The sequence below is a fragment of the Haematobia irritans genome, chromosome 5, assembly GCF_050003625.1.
Source record: "Haematobia irritans isolate KBUSLIRL chromosome 5, ASM5000362v1, whole genome shotgun sequence".
NCBI lineage: Eukaryota > Metazoa > Arthropoda > Insecta > Diptera > Muscidae > Haematobia > Haematobia irritans.
In genome coordinates this window covers 48,994,256-49,016,114 of record NC_134401.1, presented here as the reverse complement: position 1 = coordinate 49,016,114, position 21,859 = coordinate 48,994,256, and the positions used below count along the sequence as shown (strand labels likewise).

General features: G+C 35.5%; 1 protein-coding gene across 1 annotated transcript in view; it reads right to left on the bottom strand.

Annotated features, from left to right (window-relative positions):
• Positions 1-21,859, bottom strand: part of CCHa1-R (CCHamide-1 receptor) — a 108,389-nt gene that overhangs the window by 11,673 nt on the left and 74,857 nt on the right. Inside the window, exons 5-6 of the mRNA XM_075312131.1 lie at positions 16,822-16,925; positions 4,647-4,784 (exon numbers count right to left, since the gene is read on the bottom strand). Coding sequence (XP_075168246.1) covers positions 4,647-4,784; positions 16,822-16,925 — 242 coding nt within the window. The remainder of the gene's footprint in view (positions 1-4,646; positions 4,785-16,821; positions 16,926-21,859) is intronic.

Genomic DNA, 21,859 nt, shown 5'->3' with positions numbered 1-21,859 from the left:
AATTTTATTTCCATAGAAAATTGTATATGAATTTTATTTCCATAGAAAATTTTGTATGAATTTTATTTCTACAGAAAATTTTGTATGAACTTTATTTTCGTAGAAAGTTTTATCAAAGTTTTATTTCTATAGAAAATTTTGTTAAAATTTTCTAAAAATTTTATTTCTATAGATATATTTCGGCAAAAGCCGACTATCATAAACCTTTGGGTTTGGCGAACTACCAGAATTTGTTCTGATAATTGGTTGATAGTTTTGCAGCAAGTAGAAGATGGTGATGAGGAATGTGGTAATTCCGAAACGTGCGTCCATCCAACCATCTTGCAGTCTATAGGGCTTTGCCCAAATAAATTTGACAAACATTCTTTTCCTCTGTTGGTTAAGCTACTCTTGTAGTTTAGTCAACGCAATTTATTTATTCAATTTATTTATTTAATTACATTTACAATCAAATTATAAATATAATTGTGAGCTTTAACAGTTAGGGTCTTAAGCTTGATTATTCAACGCAATGGTTTTTAAGCTGAGATCAAAACAACAAATATGATTGAAGTATAAACCAGCAATAACAAAACGAAATTTTATTTCTGTAGAAACTTTTGCCAAAATTTTATTTGTATAGAAAATTTTGTCAAAATTTTATTTCTATAGAAAATTTTGTATGAATTTTGTTTTTATAGAAAGTTTTGTCAAAATTTTATTTCTATTGAAAATTTTCTCACAATTTTATTTCTGTAGAAAATTTTCTACAAAATTTTATTTCTACAGAAACTTTTGCCAAAATTTCATTTCTATAGAAAATGTTGCCAATATTCTATTCCTATAAAACATTTTGTCAAAATTTTATTTCCATAGAAAATTGTATATGAATTTTATTTCCATAGAAAATTTTGTATGAATTTTATTTCTAAAGAAAATTTTGTATGAACTTTATTTTCATAGAAAGTTTTGTCAAAGTTTTATTTCTATAGAAAATGTTGTTAAAATTTTCTAAAAATTTTATTTCTATAGATATATTTCGGCAAAAGCCGACTATCATAAACCTTTGGATTTGGTGAACTATTAGAATTTTTCTGATAATTGGATGATAGTTTTGCTGCATGTAGAGGATGCTGATGAGCAATGTGGTAATTCCGAAACGTGCGTCCATCCAACCATCTTGCAGTCTATAGGGCTTTGCCCGAATAAATTTGACAAACATTCTTTTCCTCTGTTGGTTAAGCTACACTTGTGGTTTAGTCAATGCATGGCTTTAAGCAGAGATCAAAAAAACAACAATAACGATTGAAGAGAAGCCAACAATAACAAACAAAACGAATGAAGATAGAGGAAGCACGCTCAAAAACAAACCCAGCCAAATACATTCAAATCGATGATTTGAGTTTGGCAAAGGAAAAGAGATATGCTGGCAAATTTGTTTAGGCAGTAGCCGACTATCAAACCCTTTTTCGGGAGGTTCAAGTGTATTTCACTTTGGGTTGAGGATGCTGATGAGGAATGTGGTAATTCCGAAACAGCTGTACATCCAACCATCTTGCAGTCTATAGGGCTTTGCCCAAATAAATTTGACAAGCATACTTTTCCTCTGTTGGTTAAGCTACACTTGTGGTTTAGTCAATGCATGGCTTTAAGCTGAGATCAAAAAAAAAAAAACAACAATAAAAATTCATTTCTATAGAAAATTTTTTCAAAAGTTTATTTCTATAGAAAATTTTGTCAAAAATTTTTTTCCAAAGAAAATTTTGTCAAAATTTTATTTCTGTGGAAAATTTTGTCATAATTTTATTTTTATAGAAAATTTATATAATTTTAGTTGTAATGATATATTTTGCAAAATCTATCAAAAACATCACGAATTCTGCCAATCTACCAAACAGTAAAAAATATACCAATCTACCAACCGTGGACTCAACCCTATTATATTTAAGGTTTGCAATTTATCTCCAAGTACCGTAAATGTTTGTGATTGCCTGGTAGTACCTTAAGCCCTAACAAATCCTTTATTGTTGTTGTGACAACAGCTTCGAAGGAAAAAAACAAACACCCTTAACCATTTTCATTGAATCATACTTCACATTTCTAAAGATCAGTAGAATGTTTTTCCTACCTGCTACATTTGTTCAAAGAAATGCTTTTGTCCATTGTAAATTCCTCTGTAAATCCTTGAAACTGTGACTTTTGCGATATATGTTACGTTTACGACGGTATAATACGTATGTCGCAAAAGTCGTAAACCTAATGTATAAAACCTAATTTTGAATAAAAAATCGTGAATATTTTTATACCCTCCACCATAGGATGGGGGGTGTATATTAACTTTGTCATTCCGTTTGTAACACATCGAAATATTGCTCTAAGACCCCGTAAAGTATATATATTCTGGGTCGTGGTGAAATTCTGAGTCGATCTAAGCATGTCCGTCCGTCCGTCTGTTGAAATCACGCTAACTTCCGAACGAAACAAACTATTGATTTGAAACTGGGCACAAGTAGTTCTTATAGATGTAGGTCGGATGGTATTGCAAATGGGCCATATCGGACCATTTTTAAGTATAGCCCCCATATAAACCGACGCTCAGATTTGGCTTGCGGAGCCTCTTGGAGGAGCCAAATTCATCCGATCCAGTTGAAATTTAGTACATGGTGTTAGTATATGGTCTCTAACAACCACGCAAAAATTGGTCCATATCGGTTCATAATTATATATAGACCCCATATAAACCGATCCTCCGATCCGGCTTGCGGAGCCTCTAACAGAAGCAAATTTCATCCGATCCAGCTGAAATCTGGTACATGGTGTAAGTATATGGTCTCTAACAACCATACAAAAATTGGTTCACATCGGTCCATAACCATATATAGCCCCCATATAAACCGATCCCCAGATTTGACCTCCGGAGCCTCATGGATGAGCAAAATTCATCTGATTCGGTTGAAATTTGGTACGTGGTGTTAGTATAGGGTCTCTAATAACCATGCAAGAATTGGTCCATATCGGTCCGTAATTATATGTAGCCCCCATATAAACCGATTCCCAGATTTGACCTCCGGAGCCCCTTGGAGGAGCAAAATTCATCCGATCCGGTTGAAATTTGGAACGTGGTGTTAGAATGTGGTCTCTAACGAATACGAAAGAATTGGTCCATATCGGTCCATAATTATATATAGCCCCCATATAAATCGATCCCCAGATTTGACCTCGGGAACCTCTTGGAGGAGCAAAATTCATCCGATTTGGTTGAAATTTGGTACATGGTGTTATATGGTCTCTAACAACCATGCAAAATTGGTCCATATCGGTCCATAATTATATATAGCCCCCATGTAATTATATATAGCCCCCATGTAAACCGTTCCCCAAGTTTGATCTCCAGAGCCTCTTGTAGGAGCAAAATTCGTCCGATCCGGTTGACATTTGCAACGTGGTGTTAGTATATGGGCGCTAAAAACCATGCCAAAATTGGTTCATATCGGTCTATAGTTATATATATATATATATATATATATATATATCCGATCCCCAATCACACAAAAATTGGTCCATATCGGTTCATAATCACGGTTGCCACTCAAGCCAAAAATAATCAACAAAAATTTTATTTTTATAGAAAATTTAGTCAAAATGGTATTTCTATAGAAAATTTTGTCAAAATTTTATTTCTATAGAAAATGTTGTCAAAATTTTATTTCTATAGAAAATTTTGTTAAAATTTTATTTCTATAGAAATTTTTTTCCAATAGAAAAAAATTTCAAAATTTTATTTCAATAGAAACTTTAAACTTAATTATATACGTATTTGATCGGCCTTTTTTAGTTTAATATATACCACGTATGGACTATGTGGTATATATTATGGTGGTAGGAAGTTTTAAGATACCTCCATCGGCAAGTGTTACCGCAACCCAATCTTTGTTTTTGGAAACTCATTTATGCTGGTTTATTAATCGTCCAGACATCCAAATTTTTATCCGATTTGCGTCAAATGCAAAACCTAGAATTATTTTGGGTACATAAATAAGTAAGCCATGTTTTGGTATAGCCCCCATATAACCCGATCTCGCGAAAAATCGTGAATTTAGAATCTCAATGATACGTGTAGGGTTTAGCTCCCATAGAGAAAATTCTAAGCTACGCTAATGCTAACGTGCCATTTTTTAGGTTTTTACTTAAAACTATACCCAAAATGTAAACCAAAATATATAAAAATTGAATGAAAGTTAAAGAAAACGCATAAAACTGATGTATTTAAAATATTCAAGTATATCTGTGTATTAAATTCTTTTTTGTTTACAAATGTTTGGGGTTTTTTTCTCTCTTTTCGAGCACAGTACATTTTTGTTAAAGATTTTTAGGTATTATTGTGTTATCCTTATGGCAAATCAATAGAGAGCAAAAAGCAAAAAAAAAAAAACTGTTATTTATGGTTGTAAATTGGCATAATCTATTCTGGCATTTTAAAAATTTCAATATATATTTCTTTCCATTATCTTTGCCATAATGTTTTGGTCAATGATTTCTATTTGTCTTTTTTTTTTTTTTTTGATTTTCGTGGAAATGTGAGGTGAAGTAATTTTGATTTTTTTTTATCAAATTATTGATTTTTTGCAGGTTATCATACATCGGTTTCGATATGGATGAACAAATACCTATTGAAATGTTTGCGAAAGGCACCGCTCACAAAATACAGGGCCACTGGATTTGCACAACTGTTGGCAAAGGACATGCAGAATCCCACGATACGTAACACATGCCAAAAGGAATTGTAATCTTCTTGGGCGGTTGGCCTGTAAAGGTAATAAAAATCATTGATAAGGATAAGGCTACAAATACAGTGAATTTTTAACAGGTTATTGTAGTAAAATAAATAAATGTTGGGGTTTTTTTCCTACAAAAGGATAAAATAATAAAACATGATAACCATAAACTGTGAAATAAATTTTGCCAATTAAGTTGAATATTTTGAAATTTATTTTTATTGGTAACAATAAATTTATGATTAACACTTGTATATTCATTTACTAAGATTACTATTTATAAGTGTTATAACTTAGAATTTTCAAAGAAAAATAAATTAATTCAAAATGGGAAATTCAACTATCTCAAATTTTATAGAGCACTAAATATGCACGAAAGCAACGCTTCTCCCATTATGAATTATAGCATTATGAGTAGAGCAACTTTAGTTTGGTAAAAATTTTTCAAAGATAATCAAGTGTTGCCGTTGTGCCACATTTTTTTGTGGCAAATTTGCCACATTTATGTGTGAGCTGCTACTTTTTTCTTGGGCAACTAAATGAAATGAAACATAATTTTAGTTAGGCTTGTGGAGATTGGTATCTGGCATTTGCTTTTTTGTGCCACTTTTATATCATAGTGTAGGTTAGGTTAGGTTAGCTGGCAGCCCGATGTATAAGGCTCACTTAGACTATTCAGTCCATTGTGATACCACAGTGTACCAATTTTTATTACACCCACCACCATAGAATGGTGACGGGGGTATAATAAGTTTGTCATTCCGTTTGTAACACATCGAAATATCGATTTCCGACTATATAAAGTATATATATATTCTTGATCAGGGAGAAATTCTAAGACGATATAACGATGTCCGTCTGTCTGTCTGTTGTAATCACGCTACAGTCTTCAATAATGAAGCAATCGTGCTGAAATTTTGCACAAACTCGTATTTTGTCTGCAAGCAGGTCAAGTTCGAAGATGGGCTATATCGGTCCAGGTTTTGATATAGTCCCCATATAAACCGACCTCCCGATTTGGGGTCATGGGCTTATAGAAATCGTAGTTTTTATCCAATTTGTCTGAAATTGGAAATCTAGAGGTATTTTAGGATCATAAAGAGGTGCGCCAAAGATGGTGAGTATCGGTCCATGTTTTGGTATAGCCCCCATATAGACCGATCTCCCGATTTTACTTATTGGGCGTATAGAAACCGCAGTTTTTATTCAATTTACCTGAAATTGGAAATCTAGAGGTATTGTAGAACTACAAATACGTGTGCCAAAAATTGTGAGTATCGGTCCATGTTTTGGTATGGTCCCCATATAAAACGACTTCCCGATTTGGGGTATTGGGCTTATAGAAACCGTAGTTTTTATCCAATTTGTCTGAAATTGGAAATCTAGAGGTATTTTAGGACCATAAAGAGGTGTGCCGAAAATGGTGAGTATCGGCCCATATTTTGGTATAGCCCCCATTTTGACCGATTTCCCGATTTTACTTCTTGGGCTTCTAGAATCCGAAGTTTTTATCCTATTTGCCTAAAATTGGAAATCTAGAGGTATTTTCGGGGTCTTGGGCTTATAGAAACCGTAGTTTTTATCCAATTTGTCTGAAATTGGAAATCTAGAGGTATTTTAGGACCATAAAGAGGTGTGCCGAAAATGGTGAGTATCGGTCCATGTTTTGGTATAGCCACCATATAGACCGATCTCCCGATTTTACTTCTTGGGCTTATAGAAACCGCACTTTTTATCCAATTTATCTGAATTTGGAAATCGAGAGGTACTTTAGAACCGTAAAGAGGTGTGCCAAAAATGGTGAGCATCGGTCCATGTTTTGGTATGGTGCCCATATAAACCGACCTCCCGATTTGGGGTCTTGGGCTTCTAGAATCCAAAGTTTTTATCAAATTTGCTTGAAATTGAAAATCTAGAGGTATTTTCGGGCCATAAAGAGGTGTGCCGAAAACGGTGAGCTTCGGTCCATATTTTAGTATAGCCCCCATAAGAACGATCTCCCGGTTTTACTCCTTGGGTTTCTAGAAATCGTAGTTTTTATCCGATTTGCCTGAAATTGTAAATATTCTTGTATTTTAGGCTCACAAAAACGTGTATCGGATTAGGTTTTTATCGGTCCATTTGGTAATACCTCCATATAGACCGACTTCACTTCTTGAGGGTGTAGAAGGCGCACTGATCATGAAAATTGCTTGAAACTCAATGTAAAATTTCCAGATTTTACTTCTCGGGGGAAAATCTACAGATTTAAGATTTCAAATCAAGACGTTATTTTATAATTTTCTTGCACACTTACAAGAGATGTTAATGATTCCTCTAAAACTCAAACAAAAATGGTTCTTAAAAATCCAGAATCTGATATAGTCCTCATAGGTGAAATCTTTAAATTTATCTTCGGGAAGTGTCCTCAAGCCCTCCTGAAATTTGAAAGGAAACCCTAATATTTGGTTCATGGTGGTGGGTATTTAAGATTCGGCCCGGCCCAACTTAGTGCTGTTTCTACTTTTCCTTTTTAAGTTTGTGGCAATGATTGATGTCTTAACAAAAAATCGAGTTAACGAGACGTATATGTATTTGTCAGCAATTTCTCGTTTTGTACATATAATATTTTCGAAGGACACATTTACTGCCTAAAAGTATGCAAATAATTTTTTCTATAGTAGATAAACTGAGTTAGTATGGTGAACATTGAATTACAAGGAATGATTTACAATAAAATTATTTTTAGGATAAAATAAAATTATTTTTAGGATAGTGAGTATCTAAATAGAAGTTATTTCAGAATTATACAATGAAAAAAATGTTATGTATTATGAAAGATTATGCAATCTAAATTTCAGGACAACCAATTTACACAATGTTAAGGAACTTTTCCATTTATATAAAGAAATTTCGATTAAGATAAATTCACAATTTCAATTTTCAAAAAATTGGGCAAAAGGGAACCCTCCCCCCTCCTACCCGATATTCATTTCACAAACTACCCACACTGAAAAAACAGTGAACCCACCAGGAAGAAAAATTTTGGTTAATTTTAGAAAATTTAGATTATTTTTAGAACATTCTAACTAAACTGTATTACAAGCGGCCGATCAGCCAGAAACATAAGTAAATATTTTTCGACAAATTCAAATTCAAATTGAAGGAAAAAATTGGAGCTCAAAATTGCAAGAATGTCGTTAGTGCCATACGAAGTTCAAGATGGGCGCATTTGTAGTAAAATTTACAAATTTATAGAAATAATGAACTATTTTGTGATTAGTACGAATTTTGTAAATCTTTATGCTTCATTTGCGTATAATTTTTTCCCATTTTTTAATTCATTTAACTAATGTACGACAAAAAATTATTAGACTATAGGGATCCACCGTGGTGCAATGGTTAGCATGCCTGCCTTGCATACACAAGGTCGTGGGTTCGATTCAGTGATGCCAGGAAGTTTTTTGAAAATTCCCTACGTGGCTCCCAAAAATTCCCTTTTTTTCCCTACGCCAAACATTTGTTTTCCCTACATTTTTCCCTACGGTACTAAATCCAAACAAATTTGGCAAGAAAATAACAAATATTTTATATTGAATTCAATTTCTTTAAAATTAATACTCAGGGATTATATCCGTCAATAAAGGGACCAAATGTTCAATAATATCACATTTTTATTCGGACTTCGACCATTGCAACATCATTGCTCATTTTTAACACTACCAACATTTTTCTTGTGGACTTTAATGGCCGCGTGTTTCTTCAGGTCAGATTTCTACAATTTACGAACTTTCCACAAGCATTGGTATTTAAAATCGTCATTTTCGACCGCCTCTACAGCCAACCCTTTAAGTCAACAGTGAGCCAATTTGGTCAAAAAGGCTATTTTCTAAATTTTGTTGGAATGGTTTTATGTTATTTTCTTCACTAGATGACATTTTTCTGAAACATTAAAAACTGTTGTGAATGTAACAGTTGTAAAGCAGTTTTTGAAGATATTCCGGAATAAAAATCATACATTTACTATTTTTATGTTAGCCTGACACCAATGCAGGACTGCTTAATGTCCAAGTCATTTAAACTACATATTATTACAATACTTATTCGAGCTTATTGAACAAGTTCTTTTCAGTAACTTAATAGTACTAATTTCCTTAATCTTCATGTCCAATAGGCTATATGTATTGTAATAATATGTAATCCTACATTTATATACACGAATCCGCGTATGCACTGCAAGTGATCTTTGTGTTAGAAAATATTGAGAGGCACCAAGTTGAGGAAGCCATCATCTGTTTATGAACCTTAATGGAAGCGTTTATTCCTGCAAATGAAATCTATTTACGCATTTGTAATTAAATACCAATGCAAACACATCTTTTGAACTTTTCTAAATAAAATCATTACAATAACATCGTTAACGGTGAATCGCGTATTCCATTAGTTGAAGCTTTGACTACCATATATTTTGGATCTTCAAATATCTGGAATATTAAAGAAAAGTACTCTTCTTGTTGCAAAATGTAGTAAACTATGGAAATTGGAAAAATTCCCAACATTTGTAGAAAAAAATGAAAAATCTGTCCTTTTTTCCCTACCGATGCAATTTTAGGAAAAAATCCCTACAAAAAAGGATTTTTCCCTACGCATGGCATCACTGGTTCGATTCCTGCTTCGACCGAACACCAAAAAGTTTTTTAGCGGTGGATTATCCCACCTCAGTAATGCTGGTGACATTTCTGATGGTTTCAAAGCTTCTCTAAGTGGTTTCACTGCAATGTGGAACGCCGTTCGGACTCGGCTATAAAAAGGAGGTCCCTTGTCATTGAGCTTAACATGGAATCGGGCAGCACTCAGTGATAAGAGAGAAGTTCACCAATGTGGTATCACAATGGACTGAATAGTCTAAGTGAGCCTGATCGGGCTGCCACCTAACCTAACCTAGACTATAGGACACTTTCTCCAAAAATTATAATTCCATGAACTAAAATAAAGTTAAATTTGCCGTAGTGAAATAGAGGGTTCATTTTTTTTTTGAGTGCAATTGTCTCTGTACATTCCAAGTAAATTGAAAAAGTTGATGTCACTACACCCAGAGAAGGAATATGATCACCTCAAACATGTTTTAAGAGCAAAATGTTATTTTTGGGTGGTGACCATGTAACATGGTTTTCGCAACCATGTTATTTTCTCGGAAATCATGTATCTGATTTCGGCAAGCATGTTATATTTGACGAGAAAATAACATTTTAGTGACAAACATGTTACATGGTCCCATACAAAAATAACATTTTGCTCTTGAAACATGTTTGAGGTGATCATATTCCTTCTCTGCGTGTAATCCCATTCCCCAACCAAATATCGTTCCCTGTAAATTTCAAGTAAATCGAAGAAGGTTAGATTTTGCTCTATTTTTTTAAAGAGACATCACTTTCTCCGGTAAGGGCAGCACCCTTGATCTTCCCAGATAATTCCAAGGAAATCTTAAAACTTTCCTTCATGTTTCCAAGTGTGGGGGCATGGAGAACCTCGCCATCCAAATACCCAATAATCATGTACACCAAATTGATTTCATAACCTCGCCAACGTCCTCTGTAAATTTCATGAAAATTGGAAAAATCGGTGGTTTCCCTTTTATTTTTCCAGGACTAAATATTAATAAATCTGGTACCTCACATAAATTTCATAACCTCACCCAGGTTCTTCGTAAGATTTCAGTAAGTCGGAAAATTTATGTTTTGCACTGTACTTTCGGGCAAAGGGAAGTCCCTCTCGCCATCCAAATATCGAAAAATAAAGTAGCCGTTCAAATCGGATAATTTTATTCCAACTTTCAAAAAGTCCGGCAAGGGCCAAATATTAAAAAATTAGGTAATCCATAGTAATTTCATAACCTCACGGCATGTTCTCTGTAAATCTCAAGTAAATCAGAGAAGTTGTGTTTTTTCACAGTACTTGGACAAAGTTCGAGGTTACCCTCCTCCTAAAGTAGCGGGTCTTTATAATCAGCCCTAAACTTCCTTGTAAATTACCCGCAAAGCGGAGAACTTTGCTCCATTTTTGAAACAAGTCGCGCAAGGAGGAGATCCCTTTATCCCACCAGATATCAAAAACTAAGGTACCCTATTTTCACCACATGATCACCCTCTACGTTCTCTGAAAATTTTAAGTAAATCGGTCCAGCTGTCTCCGAGCTTACCCGGAACAAACAAATAAACAAACATACTTTGAATTTTATATACAGTGGGAAGCAAAACCGAGTGAATGTTTTCACTTTTTGCAATCTTTACTAAATAGAAAATGTCTAGATTAGCCCCCAAAGAGTGGACCTTTGATGACAGGAAATAAGTTATATGATCATGTGAAACAAAAATAAACCATTTTCCACCCGATGCAAAAGAACTACTGCTAACGACCTCAGAATATTAATGACCTGATAACGGCCAAACACCAAACACCAAAAATCCCACTTTGCGGAAACCATTAAACATGGAGGGGGAAGACTCATGGTATTGGGATGGTGACAAACTTGGCCGCTGGTTAATAATAATGAATCATGAAAAAAGGAGACTACCTTGACATTTTTCAATCAAATTTTCCTACCTTTGTGTAGGTTTGCGCCAACCTTGAGGAGCATGTTGTTTTTCAACAAGGCGGAAAACCCAACCATACTTACAAAGTAGTAAAAAAAATGGTTGTCTGAGTAAAGTTTTCAAATGCTAAAATGACCACTACAAAGCCCCGATCTCAATCCCATTGAAAATTTATGGTCTTTTGTTAGGTTAAGTTAGGTTAAAGTGGCAGCCCGATTAAGATTCAGGCTCACTTAGACTATTCAGTCCATTGTGATACCACATTAACTAAAAGTACCTATTACATATGGGCACTTCTAGTTTTAACCGCTGAACCTTCTCGATTATTTTTCTTTGATGAACCAACCAGATTGTTCCAAAAACATTAGCAGACTGCTTAAGTTAACGTTTTCCAGATCCGCCAGTAATCTGAAGCTATATGCTCCTAAAAGTTGCTTGCGCTTTACATAAAATGCATGACACTCACACAAGAGGTGTTTAATTGATTCTTTTTCCTCCGCATCATGACAGCTCATACAATAGTCATTATACCTCGCGCCAATAGTTTTTGCAAAATCGCCTATCAGGCAGCGGCCCGTTATAGCAGATATCAGGAGTGATATCTGACGTCTCGAAAACATTAGCATATCTAGTGTGCGGTTTAAGTTGAAATGGGGCCATATTTGCTTGGTGTCGTTACAGCCTTGAAATTCTCCCATCGAACATTTGCCATCATAACAGTCTTCTCACGCAGCATGAGCTTGCAGGTACCTAGGGGCATACCAACAAATTCTAGTTCCCCTGGAATATGTAAGGTAGTCCCTAGCCTTGCCAACTCATCAGGAAAATTTAATGCCCCGTTGTACTTTTTAACTGCAGTTCACGAAATTACATCCTCTCATAGAAGAAAAAATTATCTAAAAGTAAAGAAGAAAATCATTGGCGCCAAACCATGATCATTTTAACCATACAGTAGTTCATTCTTACTATTTTTGGGAATCGTACGAAAATCTTCTTTAGCTTTAGTTCATATTGAACTTATGTGTACGGTCATTGAACTTTATACCTACGTTTAGTTCATAACATTTTTGAGACATACTTAAAAAAGTAAAATTTCATGAAGCTGTTGAAAATTTCGAAACAAATAATAAAATTTAACTACTAGCAAATAATTTTTTTCCAATAAAATAATGTTAAACTTAGTGTTAGTTTAACTACGGAAATTTTGTTCTGTATGTAACTCCCATATATATATATATATATATATATATATATATATATATATATATATATATATATATATATATATATATATATATATATATATATATATATATATATATATATATATATATATATATATATATATATATATATATATATATATATATATATATATATATATATATATATATATATATATATATATATATATATATATATATATATATATATATATATATATATATTTTTTTTTTTTTTTTTTGTGATTTCGGCAAAATTGGCCAAAATACCCACATTTTCCTTGTAAATTTGGATGGTTCTACGGTTCCTCCAGATAAATCTTCACCATTGTAAGGCCGCTTGTGCTGCCTTAAAATTTCTCCTGATGAAAGGAGACATAGATATAATTCTTATTAAAGAACCATAAATATATAAGAATAAGATCTGTTAATTGAGCACATCGGGTTTCAAACTTTTGCATAATACCGATAAAATCGAGCATGTATAATTGCTAAGAACGAACTAAACTTGTTTCTGCTAGTTTAGAGATATCCAAATGCAAATACTTGGTATATTCGGTCTACATAGGACATGATAGGGAGATGCCTCCATGTGCCGTTAAGATCTTAGTTGAGGAGTCACTGAAAACAAAGACAAAACTCATTATGGGATGCGATGCAAATGCACATCATAGTATTTGGTGAAGTAGTGATACTAATGCAAGTGGAGAGTCGATAATAGAGTTTATAACCTGGTAGTTTGCAATAAGGGAGATGCACCAACCTTCGTCACCAAAAAACAGGCAAGAGGTTTTGGACGTCACATTGGCCTCTCCGGAATTGAATGATAAGATATCTGAGTGGCAAGTTTTGTGGGAACATAGCTTCTCAGATCATCGCTACATCAGTTTCAGATTGGCTGTTCGTACAACATAGACCCTATTTCCGCCAAATGTTAGGAAAGCTGATTGGAAGATGTATAGGGAATCGTTCGATATGATGATACCGGAAATACCAGAGACAAATATGAGCACTGTGCATGATATCGAACACGCAGTGGAGAGGATTACTAAGGCCTTCAACATCTCACTGAAAGCTGCATGCCCTAGAGGGAAGGGAAGCCAAGGGGGAAAAATCGTAATACGAGGAAATCCTGAAGGCAGCTCTTTAAAAAAGCAAAGTCCACCAGAGCTCCTGAGGATTGGGACGCTTACAAGAAGAATCTGAGAGGATACAAGCGAGAACTGAGAAAGACTCAGCATAACTCTTGGAATAATTACTACAGCAGTATTGAGAATACGTCCGAGGCTTCCAGACTACGGAAGGTTCTAGCACCCACTAACTCCGCTCCAGGTTTCATTAAAACATCGGAGGGCAATTGGGTAGACACTGGAGGTTGAACCATGTTCTGGCGGTGCCACAGTGGCTCAGCGGTCATTTCCTATCGAGGAAATTGTATCGGAATCTAGAATAAAATGAGCGTTAAATAGCGTTGGTTCATTAAAATCCCCCGGACCTGATGGAATTACTACGGCGGAGTTACAAGCAGTGACTGAAAGAATTATCCCTTGGTTGACGATGATATATAAATGATGTATAAACTTAGCATATATTCCAGAAAAGTGGAGGGAAACAAAAGTCGTTTTCATACCGAAAGCGGGAAAAGCCTTTCACTCGAGTGCGAAGGATTTCCGACCAATCAGCTTATCCTCACTTAAGACTCTGGAGAGTCTTAAGTGAGGATACTTAAGACTCTGGAGAGTCTTAAGTGAGGATATTTAAGACTCTGGAGAGTCTTAAGTGAGGATACTTAAGACTCTGGAGAGGATAATAGACATTTATCTTAGAACTAGCGTCGATTCAAGTTTGCTCTCGAAACGACAGCATGCATACTCGAAGGGCAGGTCTACTGAGACCGATTTGCATGAACTAGTCAGCTTTATTGAAAGCTCACTATCTGTCAATGAATACACAATCGTGGCGTTTCTAGACATCGAGGGGGCATTCAATAACATCAATCAGAGCTCGATATTAAATGGACTGGCAACTCTGAATGTTGATTCGGGTATACTTAGCCTGCTAGACGAACTGCTAATGAGGAGACGTATTTCGGTCACACTAGGACAAGGTAACATACAAAGGTATGTGAACAGAGTCACTCCCCAAGGAGGAGTTCTATCACCTCTTCTTTGGAATGTTGCCACAAATAACCTTCTGGTTTCCCTAGAAAAATAAAGGATAAAAGGGGAAAATTCCCATCCACAATCAGAGATGTTATACAGAGAGCCCTCTGGATGACTGAGAAATGGGCGAAAGAGAATGGTCTTGGAGTAAATCCTGCAAAGACAAAATTAGTCATGTACTGCAAAGATCGCAAAACTCCCACGGTTGAGCCCATATCCTTAGGGGGTATTGAAATTCCCTTTGGTGAGTGTGCAAAATACCTTGGCGTTATTCTGGACAGGAAGCTGAATTTTAGGCTTAATATTGAAGAGAGGGCGAGAAAAGCCACGGTAGCTTTTTACTTGTGCAAAAAGGCAATAGGGAAAAAGTGGGGACTAAGACCAAAACATGTGCATTGGCTATACACGGCAGTGGTAGACCTATAATGCTATATGGTGTTGTAGTCTGGTGGCCGGCACTTCAGCAACCTACAGTTTTAGATAAAGTTCAGAGTATGGCGTGCTTGTGTATCTCAGGCGCATTCAGTAAGACAGGAACAGATTCCCTTAATGTCATGCTGCATCTATTGCCTTTAGACATTTTGGCCAAACAGTCAGCTGCAACAACGGCTGTGCGGTTGCGCGAGCTATCGCTGTGGTCGGAAAAAAGTTACGGTCACAGTTCGGTCCTCAAAATAATGTCAGATGTGCCTAACGTAGTGGATTACACTCTGGCGAAACCACTTTTCGACAAAAAGTTTGAAACTCTAATTCCCAACAGTGAGGCGTTGTGTGCACAGACTGCACTGATGGCTCCAAATCGGATGGACAAGTGGGTTTCGGAGTATATTCTAAAGATCTGGAACTTCGAATAGCGAAAAGATTATCTAATCACTGTAGTGTTTTTCAGGCTGAAATATTAGCAATAAGAGAGGTGGCGAATTGGCTGAGAAGTAATGTTCCAAAAATTGTTGGCATTAATATATACTCAGACAGTCAACCTGCAATAAAATCCTTGGACTCTGTGTTCCTTAACTCGAAAACGGCTATCGACTGCCGCAAATCTCCCAACGATATGGGTGAGCAGTACAATATTCACCTAATATGGGTGCCTGGCCATAGGAACATACCGGGGAACTGCGAAGCGGATGAGTTAGCAAGGCTAGGAACTACCATATATATATATATATATATATATATATATATATATATATATATATATATATATATATATATATATGTGTGTGTGTTGCAATTGGACTCAATAAACGTTTTTTTATTAAAGCATACTCCTAAATGGTAAACATGCACTCGGTTTTGCTCCCCACGCTATATACACGCAGAGAAGGGACATGATCACCCCCAAACATGTTTCAAGAGCAAAATGTTATTTTGAGACGATGAACATGGAACATTTTTGTCGCAAGCATATACATGATCGACGAAATCAGATACATAATTTTCAAGAAGATGACATGGTTGCGGCAAACATGTTCCATGTTCACCGTCCAAAAATAACATTTTGCTCTTAAAATATGTTTGGGATAATAATATTCCTTCTCTGAGTGTAGATAGATGGTTTCATACAATAACAAACCCATTACAAATTCTCCATTTTTTTGTATCAAAAGTAAACGAGTGGAAATACTTCCATGTACTGTGGATTTAGCGATTCTAAATCTCCATTTTCCATTCGGCTCAAATGTAGACAAACACACATATTAATTCACAAACACACATTGAAGTTTATCTATGGACAAACTGTTTGTTTACCCAATAGCTTGTTTACTTCCATTTTGAAAGGCTCCATACATTGGCTACAAAAATTCATAGTTTATGGCAATCCTTTTTGCAAACAATTTTTTTATTGAAATTTCATTTAAGGAGCTTATTCATTCTCATCTTCAGGATTAGTGATTGATATTGTATGTGGTTCAAAGGTCACATATAAATTATACATTATTTTACTAATTCTGAAAATGTTCCAAATGCAATTTATAACACCTTATGGTTATAAACAACTTTTTTGTTTAACTTTTCTTTTCATTTTTTTAGGTTGACTTAAACGTGATATGTGGTTACATTTTTACAAAATGTAACCCCTTAGGGACTTTGACATTGATATACTTACCAGTAATAAAACCACAGCATAAATACATGAATGGGCAGGAAACAAATACCAAAAATTACCACAAATGCAAGGACGGTGAGAGCTACTTTTCTCCGGGCACGTACCTGAAATCAAAAATTGCAAAACCATTGAAGCAGGCATAAAGAAAAAAGACACGTATCACACAAATGTGAGTGATGTATAAAATTCCTTGAATAATGAAATTGAATAAAAAACACAATTGAATACATGTATGTCTCATTTGTTACATTTATATAAGAAATAAATTTATGTTGTTTACAGAAGGCGTGGAGGGGATATATGTATGCATGTGTAATGGATCATGTATTTCCTGAATTTGTCAGTCTACCGAAAGCCATATTTTCTAGGTGGCCTAGTGGAGTTGAAGTAGGGTGGGATTTTTCTCGGTAGTTCATGTTTTTACAAACAAGAAATCTTTGGCCTCACGACAATATTTTTCAGTATATATAATTCACTTTAGTCAAAGTGAGTCTATATGTACCAGGTATACCGGTACGTTTTTTCATGTGTCACCCATTTTCCACACTTTTGGATCTTTCCCATAGCTTTTAAACGGTCAGAAATTGTTTGTTGTGCAACATTTAACATTGTTGCCATTTGCTTTTGAGTCTCCATCAAATATCGTTTGCAATTCGATGCCTTCAAACTTTTTTGGTGGTCTTCCATGTTCTTCATTAAAATCATTATTTCTGAACCGTTTAAACCATCTTTTGCATGTTGCTTCTGTTAGATCATGATCGCCATACACTGAAAAAAATTTCATGAACATTTTTCAATTAAAATTTTAATTGAGTTTTATAAAATATTCAATTAAAAATTTAATTGATTCAACTTTTTTTTATTGAAACAAAAATCAATCACAAAAAGTAATAGTATCAATTAATTTTTCAATTGGATCAATTACATTTTTAATTGATACTATCATTTCTGTGATTGAAGACATTTCAATTAAAAAATTAATTGGATCAATTAATTTCGTGATTGAATCGGAATTTTTTTTGGCTCGACAATCATTTGATTGGACTCTGCAGCACTTTTCCTCAAATGATAACACAAAATTAATGCTTTCCGCAAATCATCACTTTCTCGTATAAAATTCGATAGTTTTAACACAATAACAAAATATGATGTTGTCTGTTCAATGACTTGATGTTTACTAAATATTTTTCACAGATGTCATAGCAAACTCGTTCAAAATAAATGTTCCCTATCGAGACATTTGTATTTTGACGCTCACTTCATACCGGTATACCTGGTAATCATGAAACTACACGCAGAGAAGGAATATGATCACCTCAAACATGTTTCAAGAGCAAAAGGTATTTTTGTATGGTGACCATGTAACATGTTTGTCACTAAAATGTTATTTTCTCGTCAAATATAACCTGCTTGCCGAAATCAGATTCATGATTTGCGAGAAAATAACATGGTTGCGAAAACCGTGTTACATGGTCACCACCCAAAAATAACATTTTGCTCTTACAACATGTTTGAGGTGATCATATTCCTTCTCTGGGTGTACTCGTATGTGAACCAGTTTGCGCATTGTAATTAAATTTCAATCGGATTGTATGAAATTTGCTCCAATACTAGGCTATATATCGCACCAAAACACAAAAAAAAATTTACAAAAACTTTTCCAATTAAAGTTTTAATTGAGTTTTAAATTCAAGTAAGAATTTAATTGATTCGACAAAATTTTCTATTGAAACAAAAATCAGTTGCAAAAATTAATAGTATCAATTAGTTTTTTAATTGGATCAATTAATTTTTTAATTGACTTTTAACTAATTTTTTAATTGGATCAATTAATTTTTTGATTGACTTTCAATTAATTTTTTATCTATTCTCTCATTTCTGTGATTGAAGACATTTTAACTAAAAAAAATAATTGGATCAATTAATTTCGTGATTGAATCAGAATTTTTTTGTGTGTATATACGGCCAGGCCGAATGTTTTGTATCCTCCACCATGGATTGTGTAGAAACTTCTACTAAAGGCTGTAATCCACAATCGAATTACATGGGTTGTGGTAACACTAGCCGATGGCAAGGTATCCTAAAACTTCTTAAGATTGTCTTATAAATTGTAAGTTAGTCCATACGGAGAATATGTTGGACAAAAACGGCAAATTAAATACTTCTTGAATTATATTTGCGCGGTAATAAGAGAGCCAGGAGTGAAATATTGGGTTCGGTTTACATGGGGGCTATCATAAAAAATTATGGACCGATATAGATCAATTTTAGCGTTGTTGTTGGAGGCCATATACTAACACAACGTACAAAATTTCAACGTCGAATGAAATTTGCTCCACCAAGAGTCTCCATGAGGAACCAGTTTATATGGGACCTATACATAATTATGTGCCGATATGAGCCAATTTTTGCATGGCTGTTGAAGGTCAAATACTAGGTTTAGGTTTAGGTTACGTGGCAGCCCGATATATCAAGTTCACTTAGACTATTCAGCCCATTGTTATACCACATTGGTGAACTTCTCTCTTATCACTGAGTGCTGCCCGATTCCTTGTTAAGCTCAATGACAATGGACCTCCTTTTTATAGCCGAGTCCGAACGGCGTTCCACATTGCAGTGAAACCATTTAAAGAAGCTTTGAAACCCTCAGAAATGTCCCCAGCATTACTGAGGTGGGATAATCCACCGCTGAAAAACTTTTTGGTGTTCGGTCGAAGCAGGAATCGAACCCACGGCCTTGTGTATGCAAGGCGGGAATGCTAACCATTACACCACGGTGGATCGGATGAATTTTGTTCTTTCAAGAGGCTCCGAAGGTTAAATCTGGGGATCGGTTTATATGAGGACTATATATAAATATTGACCGATATGGACCAATTTTCGCATAGTTATAGAGACCATATACTTTCACCATGTAGTAAATTTCAACCGGAGCGGATGAAATTTGCTCCTCCAAGAGTTTTTTTTACCAGTGTATGCCTAGGTTAGGTTAGGTTAAAGTGGCAGCCCGATTAAATTTCAGGCTCACTTAGACTATTCAGTCCATTGTGATACCACATTTAACTAAAAGTACCTATTACATATGGGCACTTCTAGTCTTAACCACTGAACCTTCTCTATTATTTACTTTTATGGAACCAACCAGATTGCTCCAAAAACATTAACAAACTGCTTAAGTTAACGTATTCCAGGTCAGCCAGTAATCTAAAGCTATATGCTCCTAAAATTCGCTTACGCCTTACACAAAAAGCAGGACACTCACACAAGAGGTGTTTAATTGATTCCTTTTCCTCCACGTCATGACAGCTTATACAATAGTCATTATACTTCGCATCTATAGTTTTTGCAAATTCGCCTATCAGGCAGCGACCCGTTATAGCAGATATTAGGAGTGCTATCTGACGCCTTGAGAACACTAGCATATCTAGTGTGCGGTTTAAGTTTAAATGGGGCCATATTTGCTTGGTGTCGTTACAACCCTTGCAATTTTCCCATCGAATATTGGCTATCATAACAGCTTTCTCACGCAGTAAGAGCTTGCAGGTGGCCAGAGGCATACCAACAGATTCTAGTTCCCCTGGAATATGTAAGGTAGTTCCTAGCCTTGCTAACACATCTGCTTCACAGTTCCCCGGTATGTTCCTATGACCAGGCACCCATATTAGGTGAATATTGTACTGGTCAGCCATCTCGTTGAGAGATTTGCGGCAGTCTTTGGCCGTTTTTGAGTTAAGGAACACAGAGTCCAAGGATTTTATTGCAGGTTGACTGTCTGAGTATATATTAATGCCAATATTTGTTGGAACATTACTTCTCAGCCAATTCACCACCTCTCTTATTGCCAATATTTCAGCCTGAAAAACACTACAGTGATTAGGTAATCTTTTCGCTATTCGAATTTCCAGATCTTTAGAATATACTCCGAACCCCACTTGTCCATTCAATTTGGAGCCATCAGTATAGAAATCTATATATCTTTTATTCCCCGGGGTCTGTGTACACCACGCCTCACTGTTGGGAATTAGAGTTTCAAACTTTTTGTCGAAAAGTGGTTTTGCCAGGGTGTAATCCACTACGTTAGGCACATCTGGCATTACTTTGAGGACCGAACTATGACCGTACATTTTTTGCGACCACAGCGATAGCTCGCGCAACCGCACAGCCGTTGTTGCAGCTGACTGTTTGGCCAAAATGTCTAAAGGCAATAGATGTAGCATGACATTAAGGGAGTCTGTTCCTGTCTTACTAAACGCGCCTGAGATACATAAGCTCGCCATACGCTGAACTTTATCTAAACAAGTCGGTTTCTGAAGAGCCGGCCACCAGACTACAACACCATATAGCATTATAGGTCTAACCACTGCCGTGTATAGCCAATGCACAATTTTTGGTCTTAGTCCCCACTTTTTCCCTATTGCCTTTTTGCACGAGTACAAAGCTACCGTGGCTTTTCTCGCCCTCTCTTCAATATTAAGCCTAAAATTCAGCTTCCTGTCCAAAATAACGCCAAGGTATTTTGCACACTCACCAAAGGGAATTTCAGTACCCCCTAAGGAAATGGGCCTAACCGTGGGAGTTTTGCGATCTTTGCAGTACATGACTATTTCTGTCTTTGCTGGATTTACACCAAGACCATTATCTTTCGCCCATTTCTCAGTCATCCGGAGAGCTCTCTGTATAATATCTCTGATTGTGGATGGGAATTTTCCCCTGACTGCTAGCGCCACATCATCTGCGTATGCCACCACTTTTATCCTTTCTTTTTCTAGAGAAACCAGAAGGTTGTTTATAGCAACATTCCAAAGAAGAGGTGATAGAACTCCTCCTTGGGGAGTGCCTCTGTTCACATACCTTTGTATGTTTGCTTGCCCTAGTGTGGCTGAAATACGTCTCTTTATTAGAAGTTCGTCTAACAGCCTAAGTATACCTGGATCAACATTCAGAGTTGTCAGTCCATTTAATATCGAGCTCGGATGGACATTATTGAACGCCCCTTCGATGTCTAGAAACGCCACGATTGTGTATTATTTGACAGATA